This window comes from Notechis scutatus, chromosome 1, assembly GCF_049901735.1.
Source record: "Notechis scutatus isolate UNSWTSFEM ecotype Mainland chromosome 1, rNotScu1.2, whole genome shotgun sequence".
Lineage (NCBI taxonomy): Eukaryota > Metazoa > Chordata > Lepidosauria > Squamata > Elapidae > Notechis > Notechis scutatus.
In genome coordinates, this window is record NC_142009.1 from 334,652,873 (window position 1) to 334,671,807 (window position 18,935).

The following is an 18,935-nucleotide window of genomic DNA, read 5'->3' on the forward strand; positions in this document are numbered from 1 at the left end:
CAGTCTAGATGGACCTTACTAGGGCTAAGAAGACAGTGGGCAGCTGGCGACAGAAAGAAACACAAGACATACAAAAACAAATTTTGGAAGGCAGAGGGTTGGGTTATAAAGACTTGTCTGGGTTTCTTGTTTTGGTGTCTCTTGTTCCAGTGACCTTCGGAACTACTCTCCTCTTGGGCAAGCCAAGTTCTTTGCTATCATAGGTCATCTGGCTATTATGCCTGAAGACTTAAGATTGACTGGTAGTTTTATTCTAACGTTGTGGCTATTAAACTCTGACACAAGTAATACTCTTTCCAAAGTTTTGCATGTTTGATCGCTCTGTCCAATGCTTGGCCTAAAGAAACTGTGGGAAAGAGGTCAGGTGTCTTCCTTCCTTCCTTCCTTCCTTCCTTCCTTCCTTCCTTCCTTCCTTTCCTTTCTCTTTCTCCCTTTCTCCTTCCTTCTTTTGCTTTCTTTTCCTTCCTTCCTTCCTTCCTTCCTTCCTTCCTTCCTTCCTTCCTTCCTTCCTTCCTTCCTTCCTTCCTCAGTCTCTTTCTCTGGACATTATTTCAATAACTGCACTTTCATAATCTCAGAAGCCACCAATTCTACTCTGTAAATTCATAATCAGTTTTTAATTTTAGCATTGTATTTCAAGCCTCTTATACAGCCCAATTAATTCATGTAATACTGTCCTTCCTTCCTTCCTTCCTTCCTTCCTTCCTTCCTTCCTTCCTTCCTTCCTTCCTTCCTTCCTTCCTTCCTTCCTTCCTTCCTTCCTTTCATTTTCTTCCTCCCTCCCTCCCTCCCTTCCTTTTTTTTTATACTCCCTGCAGGCAGCTGGTCATTTGCACATGAGCCATGTGCAGATCTGTACACTGGGAAAACAAAACAACCACTTCATAAGCACATGGCACAACACAGAAGAACAAACTCATCAGGACACCATTCAGCAGTCCATCTGCATTTAAAAGACACAGACCACTCTGAGGGAACTGCTGGTTTGAAAGAGGGGTTATTAAAGAGACCATCTATGTAAAAGTTGACCAGCCCTTTCTCCACCAAGGGGGAGGGATACAACATCATCTATCTCCAGTCTACAACACGGTCCTTTCAGCAGTTCCAAGAAGGCTCCGCACCCATTTGCATCGCTCAGGTGACCCTGAGGACAGAGATAAATCTCCAAGTGGCCTCAAGGACTCCCTAAAAAGGATGCAAATGACCAGCTGTCTGCGAGGAGCATAAACCCTCCCATTCCCCATCATCCAGTCAGAGCTGAAGAAGCTTCTTGGATGAGAAGCAAAACGTCTTCAAAGGAAAAACCAGAAAATTAAGTTGCCTCTTGAAAAAGCACCTTTGCGACAACCATGACCTGGATGACGGAGAATCTCCAAAACATTTACAGAGTAGTAAGGCTTCGGTGGGTATGAAGGGGTTCTGAAGGCTTGTAAGAGAAGGAATATTACACATACGTTACCCCGAAGCCCCTCTCTTGTCTCTCTGTGGGGGCAACTGAATCACTGACAGGGGGGACTGAGTTATTTGGAAGTAGGACCGCCAACACAAAAAGACACAAACAAGACTTGGATGAGAAGGACACAGAGAAAGAACCTGCCCAGTGAGCTGTTAAGAACTTCCTACCACATTGCGCTGGAAAGTGACTTTTAAATGTGACAAAATCAAGTCTCATGTCCGGTGGCTCTCCGCGCTGGGTGCCTTTCAGAAGCGTAGAGGCTGCCTTTCCCCATAATTCTCAGCTAATCTGCTTTACGATTCTTCCAAGTTCGGACTCATTGCCAAAAAAAAAAAAAGGGAGTTCTGACGGTCGCTCCCCTGTGGTCATGTGGCCAGACTTGACCGCATGGCCGTTGGTAGTGTCCCCCAGTCACAATACTGCATTTTATGCCAAAGAGCAAACGTTTGTTCACTTTTTTGGCAAAACTGTGCCAGAGCGAACAATGGGCTTACGATGCTTAATGACCGTGGGGAAAAAAGGTCATTAAATTGGGTTGGTTATGTCAGTGGTCCCCAATATTTTGGGGTTGGTGGGGGGACAGGGAGGAAGAGTGCGCAACCTAGATCTCACGCATGTGCAGTTTCGTTTGCCTGCAGCGCAACTTCAGCTGTGCGGCCCGGTTCTTAATAGGCTGTGAACCAATAACCAGCCTGGGGATTGGGGGCTCTTGGGTTATGTGACCTACCTGCTTTATGACCCTCCTGTCGTATGACTGTGATGGAGAGGCTCCATATCAGCCCTGTATTGAGCAGGCACTGATAGGGAATGCAGCCATCGTTGTGTGCTTTGTTTCAAGATGACACTGAAGAATTCAAGCTAGGTGGCCGTATAAATTGAATGGGCGAATGGAGTTTTATTTAATGTATTTATTAGGTGTGTATGGCCCCCATCTTATTGTCACATGACTCTGAATGGATGGATGGGTGGGTGGAGTAACTGAGTTTTAAACTCAGGGGTGCGATTCAACCGGTGTAACAACCGGTTCGGTGAGTGTGCGCTTTGTGGGTGGCGCAGAGCGTTTGCTACTGACCTTCTCCAGCAATCTCTCCGCGTTAAACAGCGGAGGCGTGGCAATCGGCAGAGTGCCACATGAAACAGGTGAGGTTGAAAACCAGGATATACAGCACAGACTAGAGCCGGGGCTGGCTGGTGGGCCCAACCGCCCATCCTCGGAGCTACCAGTTCATCCAAACCGGGCCAAACTGGCAGAATCCCACCCCTGAGTTTAAACATGCTTGGGATAAACATATGCCCATCATCCGTCAAAAATCGAGAATAAAAAAATAAAATTAAATTAAAAATAAAATTAAATTAAAAATAAAACAAAAAACTAACTCAAAGAACAGACTTGACGGGCCACTAAGGTCTTGCTCTGCCATCAGTTCCCTACGTTTAGTTGAATGGGTGAATGGAGGAATTGAGTTCAACAGTAACTGAGGTTAAGCATGCTTGAGAGACACAGGTGTCCATCACCTGGCAAAAATGAAAATTAATACAATAAAAATAAATACATTATTAAAATAATAATTTAAATAAATACACAAACAAACAAAAACAAATCAACTCAAAGAGCAAACTCGATGGGCCACTAGGTCTTTTTCTGCAGTCATTTTTTCTGTGTTGGGATGGATGGGTGGACATTCCCCTTCTGGTCTTTTTCCGTCTGTTTCACTTCATCACTCAGAAGGAAAGTGACCCAGCTTACAAAGCAGGGGAGAATTATCTCACACACTGTCACAAACAAGCCATGGACTTTAACCAATCCAGTCTATCCTGTCATCCAAGGCGATTTCTTAAACCTCACGGCTGGATTGGCTAGTGACTGTAGCATTCTCAGGACAAGGTCTAGCCGTGAGTGAGGGGACGCGTCTTCAGAATAATAAACATTTTAGGAGAGGAGGCACCAAGCGGTTAATTGCTCTGCACTGAAAGGAGGTCCGGCATTCGTAAAACCGTCACCCATGGAGCTGCATTTCTGAAGAACGAGGTTGGGGTGCGGTGCCTGAAAAAACCAACCTTCAAAACAGGTTCAAATCTATCCACAGATTTGAAAACCCGTAGCAGAAGGCGGCACTGTAAGGACAAACCAATGGGAAAATTGTAAGCACTCTTGCTTAGAAAAAAAAAAGGCACCAGGAAGGGAGAGGAATTGTCATGAAGACGAACAGCTGACAGAGAGCGGGAGAGTAGCTCCATTGGCTGTGGAGGAACCTGGGGAAGCGCAAAGTCAGGCTGGGCAGGAGCAGGGGAGAGGTAGAACAAGGGAGAGAGGTTCAGAGGAAGACCCAGGCCCACCCCCTCTTCATCCCAGGGCACGCAGGGAAGAACGGAGAAGAGAGCAATGTGGGTTGCATGGCTTACGAGGGAGGAAAGGGGCCTGATTCTCTTCACAAGGCACACCTGGGGATGGAGTTTAAAGGAGAGGCAGATGGGAGCTGCGATTGCTGGGAACAAACTGAGTTTATCTAGTGTTGACTGCTGTTATCTGAGTTCCTGGCATCCTCCCAACTGGATTGATTTACTGCCATGTTACTTCACTTCTGGAACTCCTTGTCTTGCCCTGCCAGATTTATTACCTTATTTTGCCTTGTTGGATTTATAATTTAAAGTTTTCTGTTTACAATGTTTAGATTGGGATATCTGCAGCCAAAGGCTGTTGCAGGTTCCTGGGAGAGTTTTTCTCCAGACCGGAAGGTAACTGGGACATTGGGGGCAAAGTTGGAGTTAATAAAGGGACCCATACTTATTCTCTGCCTGAGTTGCCTTTGTGTCATGCCCCGGGTCATCACAGGAATGTTTTAATTTGCAACATTTCACTCTGCCAAGGGAGGCTTTTTAAATCACACAACCGAAAACTGTAGAGCATGGTCTGGGAAAGGGTGAGGCTGTGTTCACACCATACAACACCACGGACTAACAAAACATGCAATCCAAACCAGACATCTACCAATAAGATTTCCATAGTATTGTTCTTTTTTAAAAAATAATCCAAAAAATACTGCTAGAGAATGTTTCCCTCCCCCCAAACTGCTATCAAAGCACCCAAAGCGCTAAGCCGGAGAAGCACATTTCTTTTTGTGTTCATCCTGCCCTATTGCCAGCCCAGCCGCAAACTGCACGTTCAACAAATACTACATTTCTACAGCTCTAAGGGCAGGGGAGATGAGTATGAAGCAAGCAGAGAAAGGAAGAAGAGAATAATACACTAGGGTGGAAGAAAAAGCTAGCCAGCTCTTTGAAGTACTTTGGAACAGGAGCCCATGTGACAATTTCTAGGCAATAAATTCAGCAAGGTCTTAACATCTCAGAAAAAGGTAGACATTAGAGATCTAAAACAGGAATAGTGACCAGGTAGCCATGCTACCGTTTCAAACCGTGCATTAAAAATACACGGCCTTTTCCACCTGAAACCAAACCTTGTTTCATTTCTGAGTTTTAACAAAAGAAGGAAACAATGGGAAAAATATGCATAGAAAAAATTTAACTCAGAAAGGAAGATTAGCAAGTCTCTTTTCACTAGGTCTGAGTTAACAGAATAGAATAGAGTTGGAAGGGACCTTGGAGGTCTTCTACTCCAACCCCCTTCTCAGGCAGGAGACCCTATACTATTTCAGACAAACGGCTGTCCAATCTCTTCTTAAAAGCCTCCAGTGTTGGAGCATTCACACCTTCTGGAGGCAAGTTGTTCCACTGATTATTGTTCTAACTGTCAGGAAATTTATCCCTAGTTCTAGGTTGCTTCTCTCTTCTTGATTAGTTTCCATCCTTATTGCTTCTTGTCCTGCCCTCAGGTGCTTTGGAGAATAGCCTGACCCCCTCTTCTTTGGGGCAGCCCCTGAGATATTGGAAGACTGCTATCATGTCCAATATCTAAAGAGATAAAGCCCCAAAGAAGAGGGGGTCAAGCTGTTCTCCAAAGCACCTGAAGGCAGGACAAGAAGGAATGGATGGAAACCTAATCAAGGAAAGAAGCAACCTAGCACTAAGGAGGAATTTCTTTATGGTGAGAACTTGCCTCCGGAAGTTGTGAATGCTCCAACACTGGAAGTTTTTAAGGAGAGATTGGACAACCATTTGTTTATAATGTCCCAAAGGTGCTTTTTCAAGAAGCAACTGGACTTTCTGGTTTTTCTTGGAAGACGTTTCGCTTCTCAGCCAAGGAGCTCCTTCAGCTCCGAGCTGAAGAAGCTTCTCGGATGAGAAGCGAAACGTCTTTTCCAAGAAAAACCCCCAGAAAGTCCAGTTGTCTCTTGAAAAAGCACCTTTGGGACAATTAGGACCTGGATGACTGAGAATCTCCATGGACATTTATTGATGCTGGTCTAGGGTCTCCTAGGGTCTCCGGGATTGGACTAAAAGACAGCCCACCCCCCCAAGGCCCCTTCCAACTCTGTTCTTCACATGGCTGCCTTACCTGCAATTTACTGGGCTCGGCCGGCCCCTCCACGCTCTCTGCCTTGACGCTGTCGTCGTCTTTCCTGTCCAGCTCCAAGGGGACCATCTGGTCCTTCTTCACAAACCGCTCAAAGACCTCCTGGCAGGTCAGGCGCTTCTTCTCCGCGGGGGCCTTCTTGCACTGGGGCACCACGTAGAGCATGGGGATGATGGGCCGTTGTTTGGCGTCGTCCTCTTCGGCGGCACTTTCGGAAAAGAGGGCGCTGAGGTCGGGCATGGGGAGCTGGCTGTCCTCGGCCAGGTTCTTGGCCTCCATGGACCTTTCTCCCGCCAGAGGGCTGGGCTGCAGCTTCTCATCCTTTGGCAGGTAGGGCTGGGGCAGCAGCAGGGGAGGAAGGAGCTCGTGCAACGGCAGCTGCTGTTTCTTCTTCCTTTCCCCTTTGGCTTTGGAGTTGCGCACCTTCGGCCGGCATTCTCCTGCGGGGGATCGAGAAAAGCAGGTTTCAACAAGGGCCAGACTTTTAGGGGTAGTCCTTGACTTACGGCCACCTCCCCATCCCACCCCAATGTCCACTGCTAAGCAATGCAGATGCTAAGAGCCGCAATAGCAGAATCGTTAGAAGGCAGGATTGCACATGGACTTTGTCCACAGCTTGGAGTTCAGTCATGATGGGCTCAAGGTCAACTCAGCCTTCCGTCCTTCCGGGGTGGGTAAAATGAGGACCCAGATTGTTGGGGGACGGAGGCTGACTCTGTAAACCACTTAGAGGGGGGTTTAAAGCACTGTGAAGTGTTATCTAAGTCTAAGTGCTACTGCTATTGCTAAGAGTTTTTTGTCAGAGCGTTTGGCAGCGTGACTACCATTATGAGACAAGCCAGGAGAAAAACACAGCACATAGAGACTTAGACATTTAACAGTGGTTTATGTACAACGGTTATATACAGACATATACGTGGTAGGCAAAATACCTTACAAGCAATCTTTCTTCTTAACTCTACACGGAGAACTTCTGCAATGAATACCAGACACAAGGAGAGAGAACACGCCCTCTAATGGCTGCCTTTATATAAACACCTCTTAAAGGGGTAGAACCCATCCCCAGTCTTAAAGGGAAACACCCATGCTAGGCTGATTCATTCTTATTGCATCAGCCACAGCTGGTCAGCTTCACTGCTGGTCAGCTCTTAAATCCCAAAACCTTAACAAGTTTTTGCCTTATTTTACCATCTTTTTACCACAGTCGTTAAGTGGATCACTGCAGTCATTTAGTGAATCCCACGGTTGTTAAGTGAACCTGGCTTCTTCCATTGACCTTGCTTGTTGGAAGCTGTCTGGGAAGGTTAAAAATGGTGATAGCAATAGCAGCGACATTCACAGAGCTCTACAGACCTCTCGAAGCAGTTTGCAGAGTCAGCATATGGCCCCCAGCAATCTGGGCCCTCATTTTACCGACCTTGGAAGGACTGAAGGGATTAGGGTGGCCCAAAGTCACCCAGCCACTTTTCATGCCTAAAGCAGGACTAGAACTCTCTGTCTCCTGGTTTCTTAGCTACCACTTTTAACCTCTGCACTAAACTGACTCCTCATCTCTGGTCTCCCTCCTATTCAACGGTAGCTGGGATTTATTCTTCATTTTCTAATGACAAAATAATTGAAGATTACTATGCTTCTAAAGCCCTGAAAGAACAAAACCGAAAACAGAGGTTAAAAGAAAATGATAACTTGGATTGACCTTCACATTCTCAAGCTTAGAGTCTAGCAATGTATAGGCTAGAAATGAGTGGTCTGTTGACTTATTTGGGAAATTATATGCTGCCTGCATGAATAGATCTCAGAGATTGCTATAATCATGTGAAGTGCCTGCCTTTTGGACACTGGAAAAGCTGGAGTGGGCTGCTGAATTAGGAAAACTTATTGGGGACCAGATCTAGTTCAAATGATCTATCCACTGCAGGCATTCCTCAACTTACGACCACAACTGAGCCCCAAATTTCTATGGGTAAGTGAGACATTTGTGAAGTGAATTTTGCCTGATTTCACAACTTTTCTTGCCACAGTTGCTAAATCAGTCACTGCAGTTGTTAAGTTACCTGTGTTTCCCCCAAAATAAGACCTGGCCTTATTTTCTTTTGGGCTCCGAAATAAGCACTAGGGCTTATTTTGGGAGATGTTTTATTTGTTCTGAGTGCTGCTGCCACAAGGTGAGGACAGAGGAGCTGCCCACGCTCCCTGCACCAGCTTACCTCAGGGACCCCGCAACCAGGCCATCCATGGCCCCGACACCTTCCTTGCCTCACGGCGGTGACTCCAGCAATCCCATCCAGCAAGACTCCGTGGGCTGCCAGCCCACTATTTCTGGCACCAGAGTAGGAGGCCGAGTCACGAGATGAGGCAGGGATGTGTGGAGCTGCCCCACACCAGCTTACCTCAGGGACCCAGCAGCCAGGCCATCCATGCCTCACCCTAATCCACAATGCCTAACTTTAGCCCTACCCCTTCACACACACACACACACACACACACACACAAAACCACAGGGCAACCACAATGCTGATATACAACAATCTACATTTATTCAAATACAGTCATGTCATCTTCTTCTGGAACATTGTCATATAACCCTCCAAAGCCTGAACTTCAGCCTGATTTTTTTTGCAATTCCATTTCCAGTAAAACCATTGGCCCCACGCTCATGTCTAGCAACAGAGGTCTCCTGAAATGAGCCCCTCTTGTCCGTGTAGCCAGCTCGTAGCGCATTGGCAACACAGGTGTCCATGATTTTATCCCATGAATTCTTCACCCACGTCACGACCTCTGGCAGGCTAGGCTTCACAAAGTTTCCACGCTCATTTCTCTCCATTCTGTGTTCCATGTAGTCATTGATTTCCATGTGCAAATGGTCCTTGAATGGCTTGTTTATCGCGATATCAAGAGCCTGGAGATGGGCTGTCATTCCTGCAGGGGTCATTATTTGATCTATTCTTCTCTCTGCAAGGAACTCCTTCATACCACAGAGAGGAGGGAAGGGGTCAAGCTATTTTCTAAAACACCCGAAGGCCAAACAAGGAATAATGGATGGAAACTGAACAAGGAGAGATTCAACCTGGAAATAAGGAGAAACTGTCTGACAGGGAGAACAATCCACCCATGGAACAGAAGTTGCCTTCAGAAGTTGTGGGAGCTTCATCACCTGAGACTTTCAAGAAGAGACTGGACTGCCATTTGTCACAAAGGGTGTAGGGTCTCCTGCTTAGATGGGTGGGGGTTGGACTAGATGGCCTACAAGGTCCCTTCCAACTCTGATTAGCAGTGAAATGTCTGGCGCTGGCTGAATCCCACACCAACAGACCTCTTTCCTCACCACGCGCAACAAGTGGCAGCATTTAAACCGACCCACTTCGGTATAACTCCTTATGTGCACCAGGCCTTTTCGGTTTCAAGAACGTAAATGCCAGAAACATGCTCAATCTTATCTTTTGTTGCCCTTGGTGATGATTAAGAGGTGGGGGGCTTCCTTTCCATCCAGACGAATGGCCAAAATGCCGGTAACACATGCATTGTTGTAACCAGTGGAGGGAACGTAGACCGACGAGATGCCTGTCCCGTCAATTGTCTTTTGAGACACTTGGCCCACAAACACTGCCGTTTTCACTCACGGCAATCATGGTGGAGGAGTTGGTATTTTGGAAAAGTCGAGGCCATCAATGTGAGTGCCTGTTTCGCTAGTTTGGCATCTTCCAGCGCGAGTAGGGTTGTCGATCCACTTAAAGAGACAGTTCCTATCGCTGAAGGAAGCCATCCAGCCCGTGTTGCAATGCTCTGAATTCTTCTGGGCATATTTCTAAGTGTGGTGCCATGGCAAGGGCAAAGGCTTGGATGTCTGCCCTGCGCACAACCGAAGCCTTTGCTCTCCTGTCGGCAATCCATGCGCAGAGGTTGTCTTCCAGCTCAGGCAATAATGCTTGCCGACCTGATCCACACCTGTGCTCCTTAGCATTTCCCCCGCGCACCTGTTGCCAGAGGTTACCGCACTCGGCTCGCCATTTTCGGACCATATGGAGATCCAACTTCTTCTGTTTGCAGAAAGCCGTTAAGATACTTGCCCCGAGAGTCCTCCACAATTGCTTTCTTGAACCCGATGAAATAGCTCTTTCTTTTTTCAATCATTTTGTCTGGGGACGGGGGGAGGCTGTCAAAATATAATTCCCTTTAAATCTACCATTAAATCAGGGGTGTCAAACTTGATTTCATTGCAGGCTCCCTGAGGTGAGCTAGTGTCTGCATGTGGCAATTCCACCCCCTCCCCACCTGCCTCGCCTCGTCCTCCATCCTCCCGCCTTGTCTTGTGGCTGCGGCAATGTCCCTCAGCTTCCTGCTCTGGTGCGGGCATGAGCAAGCAAAAGAAGTGGGCCGGCGGCCATGTGGGGTCTTGCTGGATGGGGTTGCTGGAGCCGCGGCGACAAGATGAGGCCGTGGTCGCGGCGTGGATGGCCTGGCTGCAGGGGCCCTGAGGTAAGCTGATGCGAGGCGCATGGAGGCAGCTCTCCCCCATGCCTTGCCTCATGGCTGTGGCATCGGCACATTGCTTGGCCTCCTGCTCCGTTGTGGCTGTAGGGAAGCAAACGTGGGCCAGCAGCCCCGTGGGCTGCAGCTGCTGGTGCTGACAACATGAGGCAGACGTCGGGACGTAGATGGGCTGGCTGTGGGGGCCCTGAGGTAAGCCAATGTGCGCGTGGGGCAGCTCCACCCTCCTCGCATCACCTCGTGTCAATGGCACTGAGAGCAACCAGACGGAATGGGCCGGTGGCCTGCTGCAAATGCACTTAAGTAGGGCTTATTTTGGACACACACGGAGAAAACATGCTAGGTCTTATTTTTGGGATAGGTCTTATTTTTTGGGGAAAACATGGTAGTAACACGGTTTCGTGTATCTGGCTTTCCCATTGGCTTTGCTCGTCCGGAAAGTCATGTGACTCCAGAACGCTGCAATCATCATAATGGGACTCGGTTTACAAGGATCTGAATTTTGAACACGTGACCCTGGGAATGCTGCAATGGTGGTTAAGTATGAAAAGTAGTCATAAAGTCACTATTTTTATTGCCATTGTAACTTCAAATGGTCACTAAATAAACAGTTGTACGTCGAGGATAACCTGTACAGATCCCTGCAGCATTTCACCCCTGGATTTCTCAATCTTGGCAATGCTAACGACCTGTGGACTTCAATTCCCAGAATTCCCATGGCTCTCTGGAAAATTCTGAAGTCCACGCATCTTAAAAGTTTGCCAAGATCGAAAAACCTTGTCTCATTCAGATGCAACAGAGGAAGACGGATGATCCAAGGATTCTCTTCGTGTAATGAAGTGATCTTTGCTCATCCAGAGGTGAGACGATCCATGATCACCCAACCCTACTCAGCTCTTATAGTAGATCATGTCACACCCTCATCTTTCCAATCTTTGAGCCCTGTGAGGCAAAGATGCTTTAGGATGAAATTGGGTGAGGGAGGATATGACGGGCTCTTGTGTTTACTAAGCATTGGGTCTGTGTTGCTTTCTCGAGAAAGACAAGAGAAGAACCAACGGATGGAAACTCATCAAAGAGAGAAGCAACCTCGAACTAAGGAGGAATTTCCTGACAGTGATAACAACTAACCAGTGGAACAACCTACCTCCAAAAGTTGTAAATGCTCCAACGCTGGGAGGTTTTCAATAAGAGATTGGACAGCCATTTTATCTGAAATGGCATAGGCCAGGGGTCCCCAACCCTGAGGGGCTGCAACTGGGCTGTGGAAAGGGTTGGCAAGCGTGGGTGGTCCATTTGGGTGAGCGGCAGCCTCGCATGCATGCTGCTTGTACAAATGGAGCTGTGTGCACACATGCGCGCTTGCCGACCACTTGCGTGGAACCATCCCCTCTTCCCATCCCCACCAGTCCACAAACATTGGGGAACACTGGTATGGCAATAGCAATAGCACTTAGACTTATATACCACTTCACAGGGCTTTACCTGTTTTAGTTTAGTTTACTTTATTATTACACCTCGTACAATGAAATCAAACACCATCTTCAGTGCACATCATGACCATGGAAATAAACACAAACCCACATCCCTCACACCCTTCACACATTGAACCGGAAAGCCCCGACACCACACCAACGCTGCACTATACAGCAGAATTCAAAAGAGCTACTGCCCTGGGATAGAAACTGTTTTTCAGCCTATTTGTCCTTTAAAAGTTTCGTTTCATTTAGTTTACTTTATTATTACACCTCGTACAATGAAATCAAACACCATCTTCAGTGCACATCATGACCATGGAAATAAACACAAACCCACATCCTTCACCCTTCACACATTGAACCGGAAAGCCCCGACACCGCACCAACGCTGCATTGTACAGTAGAATTCAATAGAGTTACTGCCCTGGGATAGAAGCTGTTTTTCAGCCTTTGTGCTTGTTTTTATTATTCTGTACCGTCTGCCAGACGGTAATAGTTCAAAAAAAAAAAAAAAAGGGTTCCCAGGATGAGATGGATCTTTGAGAATGTTTTGAGCTTTCTTAAGGCAGCAGGAGCTATAAAGCTCTTCCAAAGAGGGGAGAGGGCAACCCATGATCCTCTGGGCAATGACATTAACCCTCTGGAGTGCTTTCCTATCTGCCTCTGTGCAATTGGCAAACCATACAGAGGTGCAGTATGTTAAAATGCTCTCTATGGTGCAGCGGTAGAAGGTCACCAGCAGTTTCTCATTCAGTTGTTGTTTTCTGAGAAGCTTTGCTGAGTCAGCCTATTGTCCCCACAACAATCTGGGTCCTCGTTTTACCCACCTTGGAAGGACGGAAGGCTGAGTCAACCTTGAGCCTGGTGAGATTTGAACTGCCCAATTGCAGGCAGCCGACAGGCAGAAGAAGCAGCCTGCAGGACTGCACTCCAACCACTGCGCCAACGTGGCTCTTATAGAGTCTTCTGCTTGATCAGGGGGTTGGACTAGAAGACCTCCAAGGTCCCTTCAAACTCTGTTTATTCTATTCTGTTTATTCTCTTTGTAGAAAGAGAGCCTGCTGATGGCAAAGTCAGTCTCGCAAAGTGGAGAAAATCTCCTTTGTGTAATTTTTTTAGCACACAGGCAGTTGAAGAGCACAGTCACATTTCAAGAACCCCTAGTATTCCCTTTTAGATGTGCTTTTGTCACTCCCAACAGAAGATCTTAAGGAGAATCAAGGGCTAATTAAAAATGAAGGAGCAGTTTATGAAAACACGGCCTCCGTTTAGCGTGGAGAAAGGGGGAACACTAATTCTCGGGGCCCTGAGGAAATGAGCAAGGAACAAAGCCTGAAAGCAACCATAAAAGGATTATAAAACCAAGCGGCTGAGAGAAGTGCGATTACAGGCAGGCACGCAAACAAATAGACATACACTCAGCAGGCAGCTTCCAGATTGCTGAAGTTTTATTTAAAAAAAAACAAAAAAACACAAGAGGATCACATCGGTAGGAACTATTCCACGTTTATTTCTTGCTTCTTTCATTTTGATAAATAATTCAAGGTGGTGAACATACATAATAGTCTTTCCTCCTATTTTCCCCACCACAACCAAGTTGCAGACGAAGGTTTCATACCTAAAGCGGGACTAGAACTCACCGTCTCCTGGTGACTGGCTTAAAGTCACCCAGCCGGCTTTCCTGCCTAAGGTGGGACTAGAACTTACCCTCTCCTGGTGATTGGCCCAAAGTCACCCAGTTTGCTTTCCTGCCTAGGGTGAGACTAAAATTCACCATCTCCTGATGACCGGACCAAAGACACCTAGACAGGTGTCAACCTTTGGCAACTTTAAGACTTGTGACTCAACTCCCAGAATTCCTCAGCCAGCTGGCTGAGGAATTCTGGGAGTTGAAGTCCACAAGTCTTAAAGTGCCAAGGTTGGACACCCCTGGCCTAGACGGTTTTTATGCCTGAAATGGGACTAGAACTCACCGTCTGCTGGTTTCTTGCCTGGTGCTTTCACTACACCACCAAACTGGTCCTCAATTTACTTACAACTTAATCAGCTTTGCCAGTAGGACATTCAGGAGAGAAGATGCCAAATAACAGCCCCTTAATTTCCAGTCCACTGTCTTTTGCAAGTTCCTCGAAGACAGACAGTGGCCTCAAAGCCACGTTCTGGACCAGAAGTATCCTAAGATGCCTTCACGGCAGCGACAAGGGGGGATCTGGCCGCCCACTTCCCGTCTCATTTCTTTCTAATCCACCTTCCCGATCGAAATAACCACTCCTACAAGGTCACCAACACCCAAGCCCTACCACGGTCATCCGGTGGGCCCTTGGAGGATATGCCTTGATGGCATCCGTATTTTCCAGTAAGATGCTCCAGTATTTTCTCCACGGTGACAGCAGCCTACCCATAAAACCAAACACAGTTCTTGACTTTCCTTGGCCTGGTTGACATATTGTTGTAAGGCAAGCTTTCCTTTCCCCGCTATCCCCCACAAAATGGAAATTTCATCTGGCCTTCAAGCTAGGATGGACAACCGTTGCCTTGACCCTCCGGTCATGGTGAATTAATGGAACGTTTATCAACCTCCCTCCCGAATTTCATGAATAAAGCGGTGTCAGGTCTCTTCAAAAGAGGCAGAGTTCCAAGCCAGGCCCCCAGGAGAACATCTGGAGGCCTCTGCCTACCATTTTTCACCCTGTCTTTCGAAGGAGAAAGATGAGCAGCCTTGACGTAACGACAGCCCTGATCTCAGGGGTGGGATTCGGCCAGTTCGGACCGGTTCAGGGGAACCGGTAGTTCCAGTGATTATTGGCCCCACCCACCCACCCCTGTCCCAGTCTGTCTTATATCTCTGTGTTTTGCAGCAGAAGGTTAAGTTTTAGAGCTGAAAATGTTGTCGTTACACCGGTTAGATCCCACCACCGCCTGATCTGCAAGATTTTGAGAAGCTGACCTCGGGAGCCCAGCAAGGCCCAGTGTCCAGGGAAGGAGGGCCCCTGTGAAACAATGACAGGTAGTCCCCAACTTAGGACCCCCCCAAATTTCTGTTGCTAAGCGAGACAGTTGCTAAGTGCATGTTGACCCCATTGAGGGAACTTTCTTGCCACAGTTGAGCAAAAAAAATGAGTCACTGCCGTTGTTAAATGAGTAACAGTTGTTAAGTGAATCTGGCTTGTTGGAAGGTCGCGACCGTCGTAAGGATGAGTCTGCTGCCAAGCTTCTGAGTTTTGATCATGTGACCCTGGGGATGCTGTAACAGTCAGAAGTCACTTTTTTAGTGCTTCGAGCGGTTCCTAAGTGAACCGTTGTAAGTCGAGGACTACCTGTATAAGATCTAACCAAGAATCAGGCAAAAACAGCAGTGGCCTGAACATAGCAGGGAGCTCTGCAAAACAATTTATAGCTGCAGATAGTCCTTGACTTATAACCATTCATTTAGTGACCGTTTGAAGTTACAATGGCACTGAAAAAAATGACATAGGACCATTTTTCACACTTACGACCGTTGCAGCATCTCATGATCACCTGATCAAAATTGGGATGTTTGGCAACTGGCTCATATTTACGACGGTTCCAGTGTCGCCCGGGGTCACGCGATCCCCTTTTGCGACCTTCTAGCAAGCAAAGTCAATGGGGGGGAAGCCAGATTCTCTTAACAACCCTGTGAATAACTTAACAAGTGCAGGGGTTCACGTCACGATGGTGGCAAGGAAGGTCGTAAAGTGGGGCAAAACTAACTTCACAACCGTCTTGCTCAGCGATGGAAATCTGGGGCTCTGTTGAGGTCATAAGTCGAGGGCTGCTCGCATAAGATCTAACCGAGAATTGGAAAAAAGCTCACTCTGTTTATAGCACTAGCACTTAGACTTATATACTGCTTCATAGGGCTTTCCAGCTTCCCACTCCTAAGCGGTTTATAGAGTCAGCCTCTTTCCCCAACAATCTGGGTCCTCATTTGATCAGGATCGAACTCCTGACAGCAGGCAGAATTTGCTTCCAATGCTGCATTCTAACCACTGCGCCATCAGGGCTCAAGACAGACAGACAGACAGAGAGACAGAGAGATTGTAAATGATAGATAGAAAGAAAAATAGATAGATAGATAGACAGACAGATAGATAGATAGAAAGATAGATAGATAGATAGATAGACAGACAGACAGATGGATGATAACAATAGCACTTATATACCGCTTCACAGTGCTTTCCAGCCCTCTCTAATCAGTTTGCAGAGTCAGCCTATGGCCCTCAACAATCTGGGTCCTCATTTTACCCACCTCGGAAGGACGGAAGGCTGAGTCAACCCTGAGCCTGGTGGGATTCAAACTGCCCAACTGCAGACAGACAGCAGAAGTAGCCTGCAGTGGTGCACTCTAACCGCTGCGCCACCGGCGGCTCTTAACAGTATGTCAAAGGTTCATGGACCAGAAGCAGGGCTGCCTTCCTTCCTTAAGGGCTCGTGTTAACCAAGGAGAACGGAGCCCGGCAGGAGATGATGGGCCCGTCCCAGAAAGAGCTAGGAAAGCTGCTCAGCCACAAAGGGAGGCTTCCGTCCCAGGGAAGCCCATCACTTAAGCGGTTGCCCCTAGCAGTTTTCGGCTCCCATTTAAAAGCTCTTCGCCTCCAACACAACCATTCATCTCTTTCCCCCTCTTCTCTTCTCCGGGCTCCTCTGCTACTTATCTCTCATTCCCCTCCGGAGACGTTGGCATTTTTCAGGCCATTGATTTCATGCTGTAACTGGTGTGTGTATGTAGTGTGTGTGTGTGTGTGAGAGAGAGAGAGAGAGAGAGGGAGAGAGAGAGGAGAGAGAGAGAGAGAGAGAGTCTTTCAGGGAAGCCAAGCACGCACTTCACAATGTGTTGCTGCTGTTTTTGAGACTGGGAGGGAGGGATACTGGCTCCGTTTGCACAATGTTGTGTCCGCACACAACGGTGGGCTCCTTTCTTGAGGACCAGCAGTAGCCAAAAAAGCCAATGCAATCCTTAGTTGCATTAACAGAGGGATACAATCAAGATCAACGGAGGTACTAATACCACTCTATAAATCGTTAGTAAGACCACACCTAGAGTCCTGCATCCACTTTTGGTCACCACACTATAAAAAAGGTGTTGAGACTCTAGAAAAAGTACAGAGAAGAGCAACCAGGATGATGAGGGGACTGGAGACTAAAATGTATGATGAATGGTTGCAGGAACTGGGCCTGGCTAGTCTAGGGAAGAGAAGGACCAGGGGAGACAGGAGAGCAGTCTTCCAATATTTGAGGGGCCACCACAGAAAGAAAGGGGTCAAGCTATTTTCTAAAGCTCCTATAGGCCAGACAAGGAACAATGGATGGAAACTGATCGAGGGGAGATTCAACCTGGAAATAAGGAGAAACTTCTGACCGTGAGAACAATCAACTAATGGAACAGAAGTCGTGGGAGCTTCATCACTGGAAGCTTTCAAGAAGAGACTGGACTGCCATCTGTCAGAAATGTGGCAGGGTCTCCTGCTTGGGTGGGGTGGGGGGAGTTGGACAAGATGACCTACAAGGTCCCTTCCAACTCTGATATTATCTGTCTGTTAGTGAGAGAAAACAGGATCCTGCCAGGATGTAAGGATGCTGAACTGGCTGTCACAACATGGAGAATTGAGCCAGATCTCCATCAAATCAGGGTTCTTATTACAGGTAGTCCTCGACTTATGACAGTTTGCTTAGCGACTGTTCAAAGTTACCCTGAAAAGGGGGACTTTTGACTGTTTTTTTACACTTATGACCATTGCAGCATCCCCATGGTCATGTGATTTACATTCAAATGGTTGACAACTGGCTCATATTTATGACGGTCGCAGTGTCCCCGGAGGTCACACGATCCCCTTTTGAGACCTTCTGACAAGCAAAGTCAATGGGGAAGCCAGATTCGCTTAACGACTGGGTGACTCATTTAACAACTGCAGGGATTCACTTAACACATGTGGCAAGAAAAGTCGTAAAATGGGGCAAAACTCAACTTAACAAATGTCTCACTTAACAACAAAAAATTTGGGGCTCAGTTGATTATAAGTCGAGGACTACCTGCACTGACTCTCAATTGATGGATTAATCGATGACTGATATATTAACCAGGTATTGTTTTGCCTCCCTCCCACCTCACTGTAAGCAACCCGGGGATGGAAACGACACAGCAATCTGATAAACAACAGCAAATAGAAACAAAAATGCAAAATAAAGACCCACAGAAAGAACCATCTTCAAAGTAGGAGGAAAAACACCAACCAGAGGATGGGGGAAAAGATAAAAATGGCTCCCTCGAGGATGCAGCCACCTGAGCAAGTGTCTGCCTGGTGGCTCCATCCTAGCCAGGTCTTGAGGATGCTCCGGAAGACCCGAAGGGATGGAGCTCATTTAATTTCAGACCTTCCGTGCATTGAGTGCCATGGCAGAGACAGCCCATCTCCTGGGACCCATCCAATAGGGCCCCTCGCTTGCACCGATGATGTTCCTGAGTTTGGTAATCAAAGGTCTGCAAGGAAACCACCAAGCTCAGAGAGCACCAAAGACCCAACAGCCGCCCTCCTTCTACCCCTCCTCCTCCTCCTCCTCTCCACAACCCCTCCTCCCTTCAAGCACTGATGATGCTATCTAGTTGGGTCATGAAAGGTCTGCAAGGAAATCAGCCAAGCTCAGAGAGCACCAAGGACCCCACACCTTGAGGATAGACTACATTTCTCTCAGGTAACCTATTCCCCAAACAGGCTAATCTTTATCTTGTCTAGACAGACTGGATTGTTGTAGGCCACCCCAGAGTGCTTTCCATGACATGGGTGGCTATATACATTTGCTGAATAAATCCATAATGTATTTAAAAAAACAACAAAAACAAAACCTCAAATTATTGGTCCTGTTCTGGGACATCTACTGTCTCACCTGGATTCTGCGAAGATCAGAGAAGCAGCTGGGGATTACTTGGGCATTGACACTGATTCAGTACACATTTTTAGTGGTGTCGTGTCAAATAACGTGGCAACCAAGCTGAGCTCCGTGGAACTTCATGACCTAACAC

General features: G+C 47.3%; 1 protein-coding gene across 2 annotated transcripts in view; it reads right to left on the reverse strand.

The window, feature by feature from the left end:
- The window catches only part of KDM4B (lysine demethylase 4B), a 239,305-nt gene that overhangs the window by 53,341 nt on the left and 167,029 nt on the right, over nucleotides 1–18,935 (reverse strand). For both annotated transcript variants that reach the window (XM_087952780.1, XM_087952779.1), the window contains exon 12: nucleotides 5,913–6,370. In XM_087952780.1, coding sequence (XP_087808906.1) covers nucleotides 5,913–6,370 — 458 coding nt within the window. The remainder of the gene's footprint in view (nucleotides 1–5,912; nucleotides 6,371–18,935) is intronic.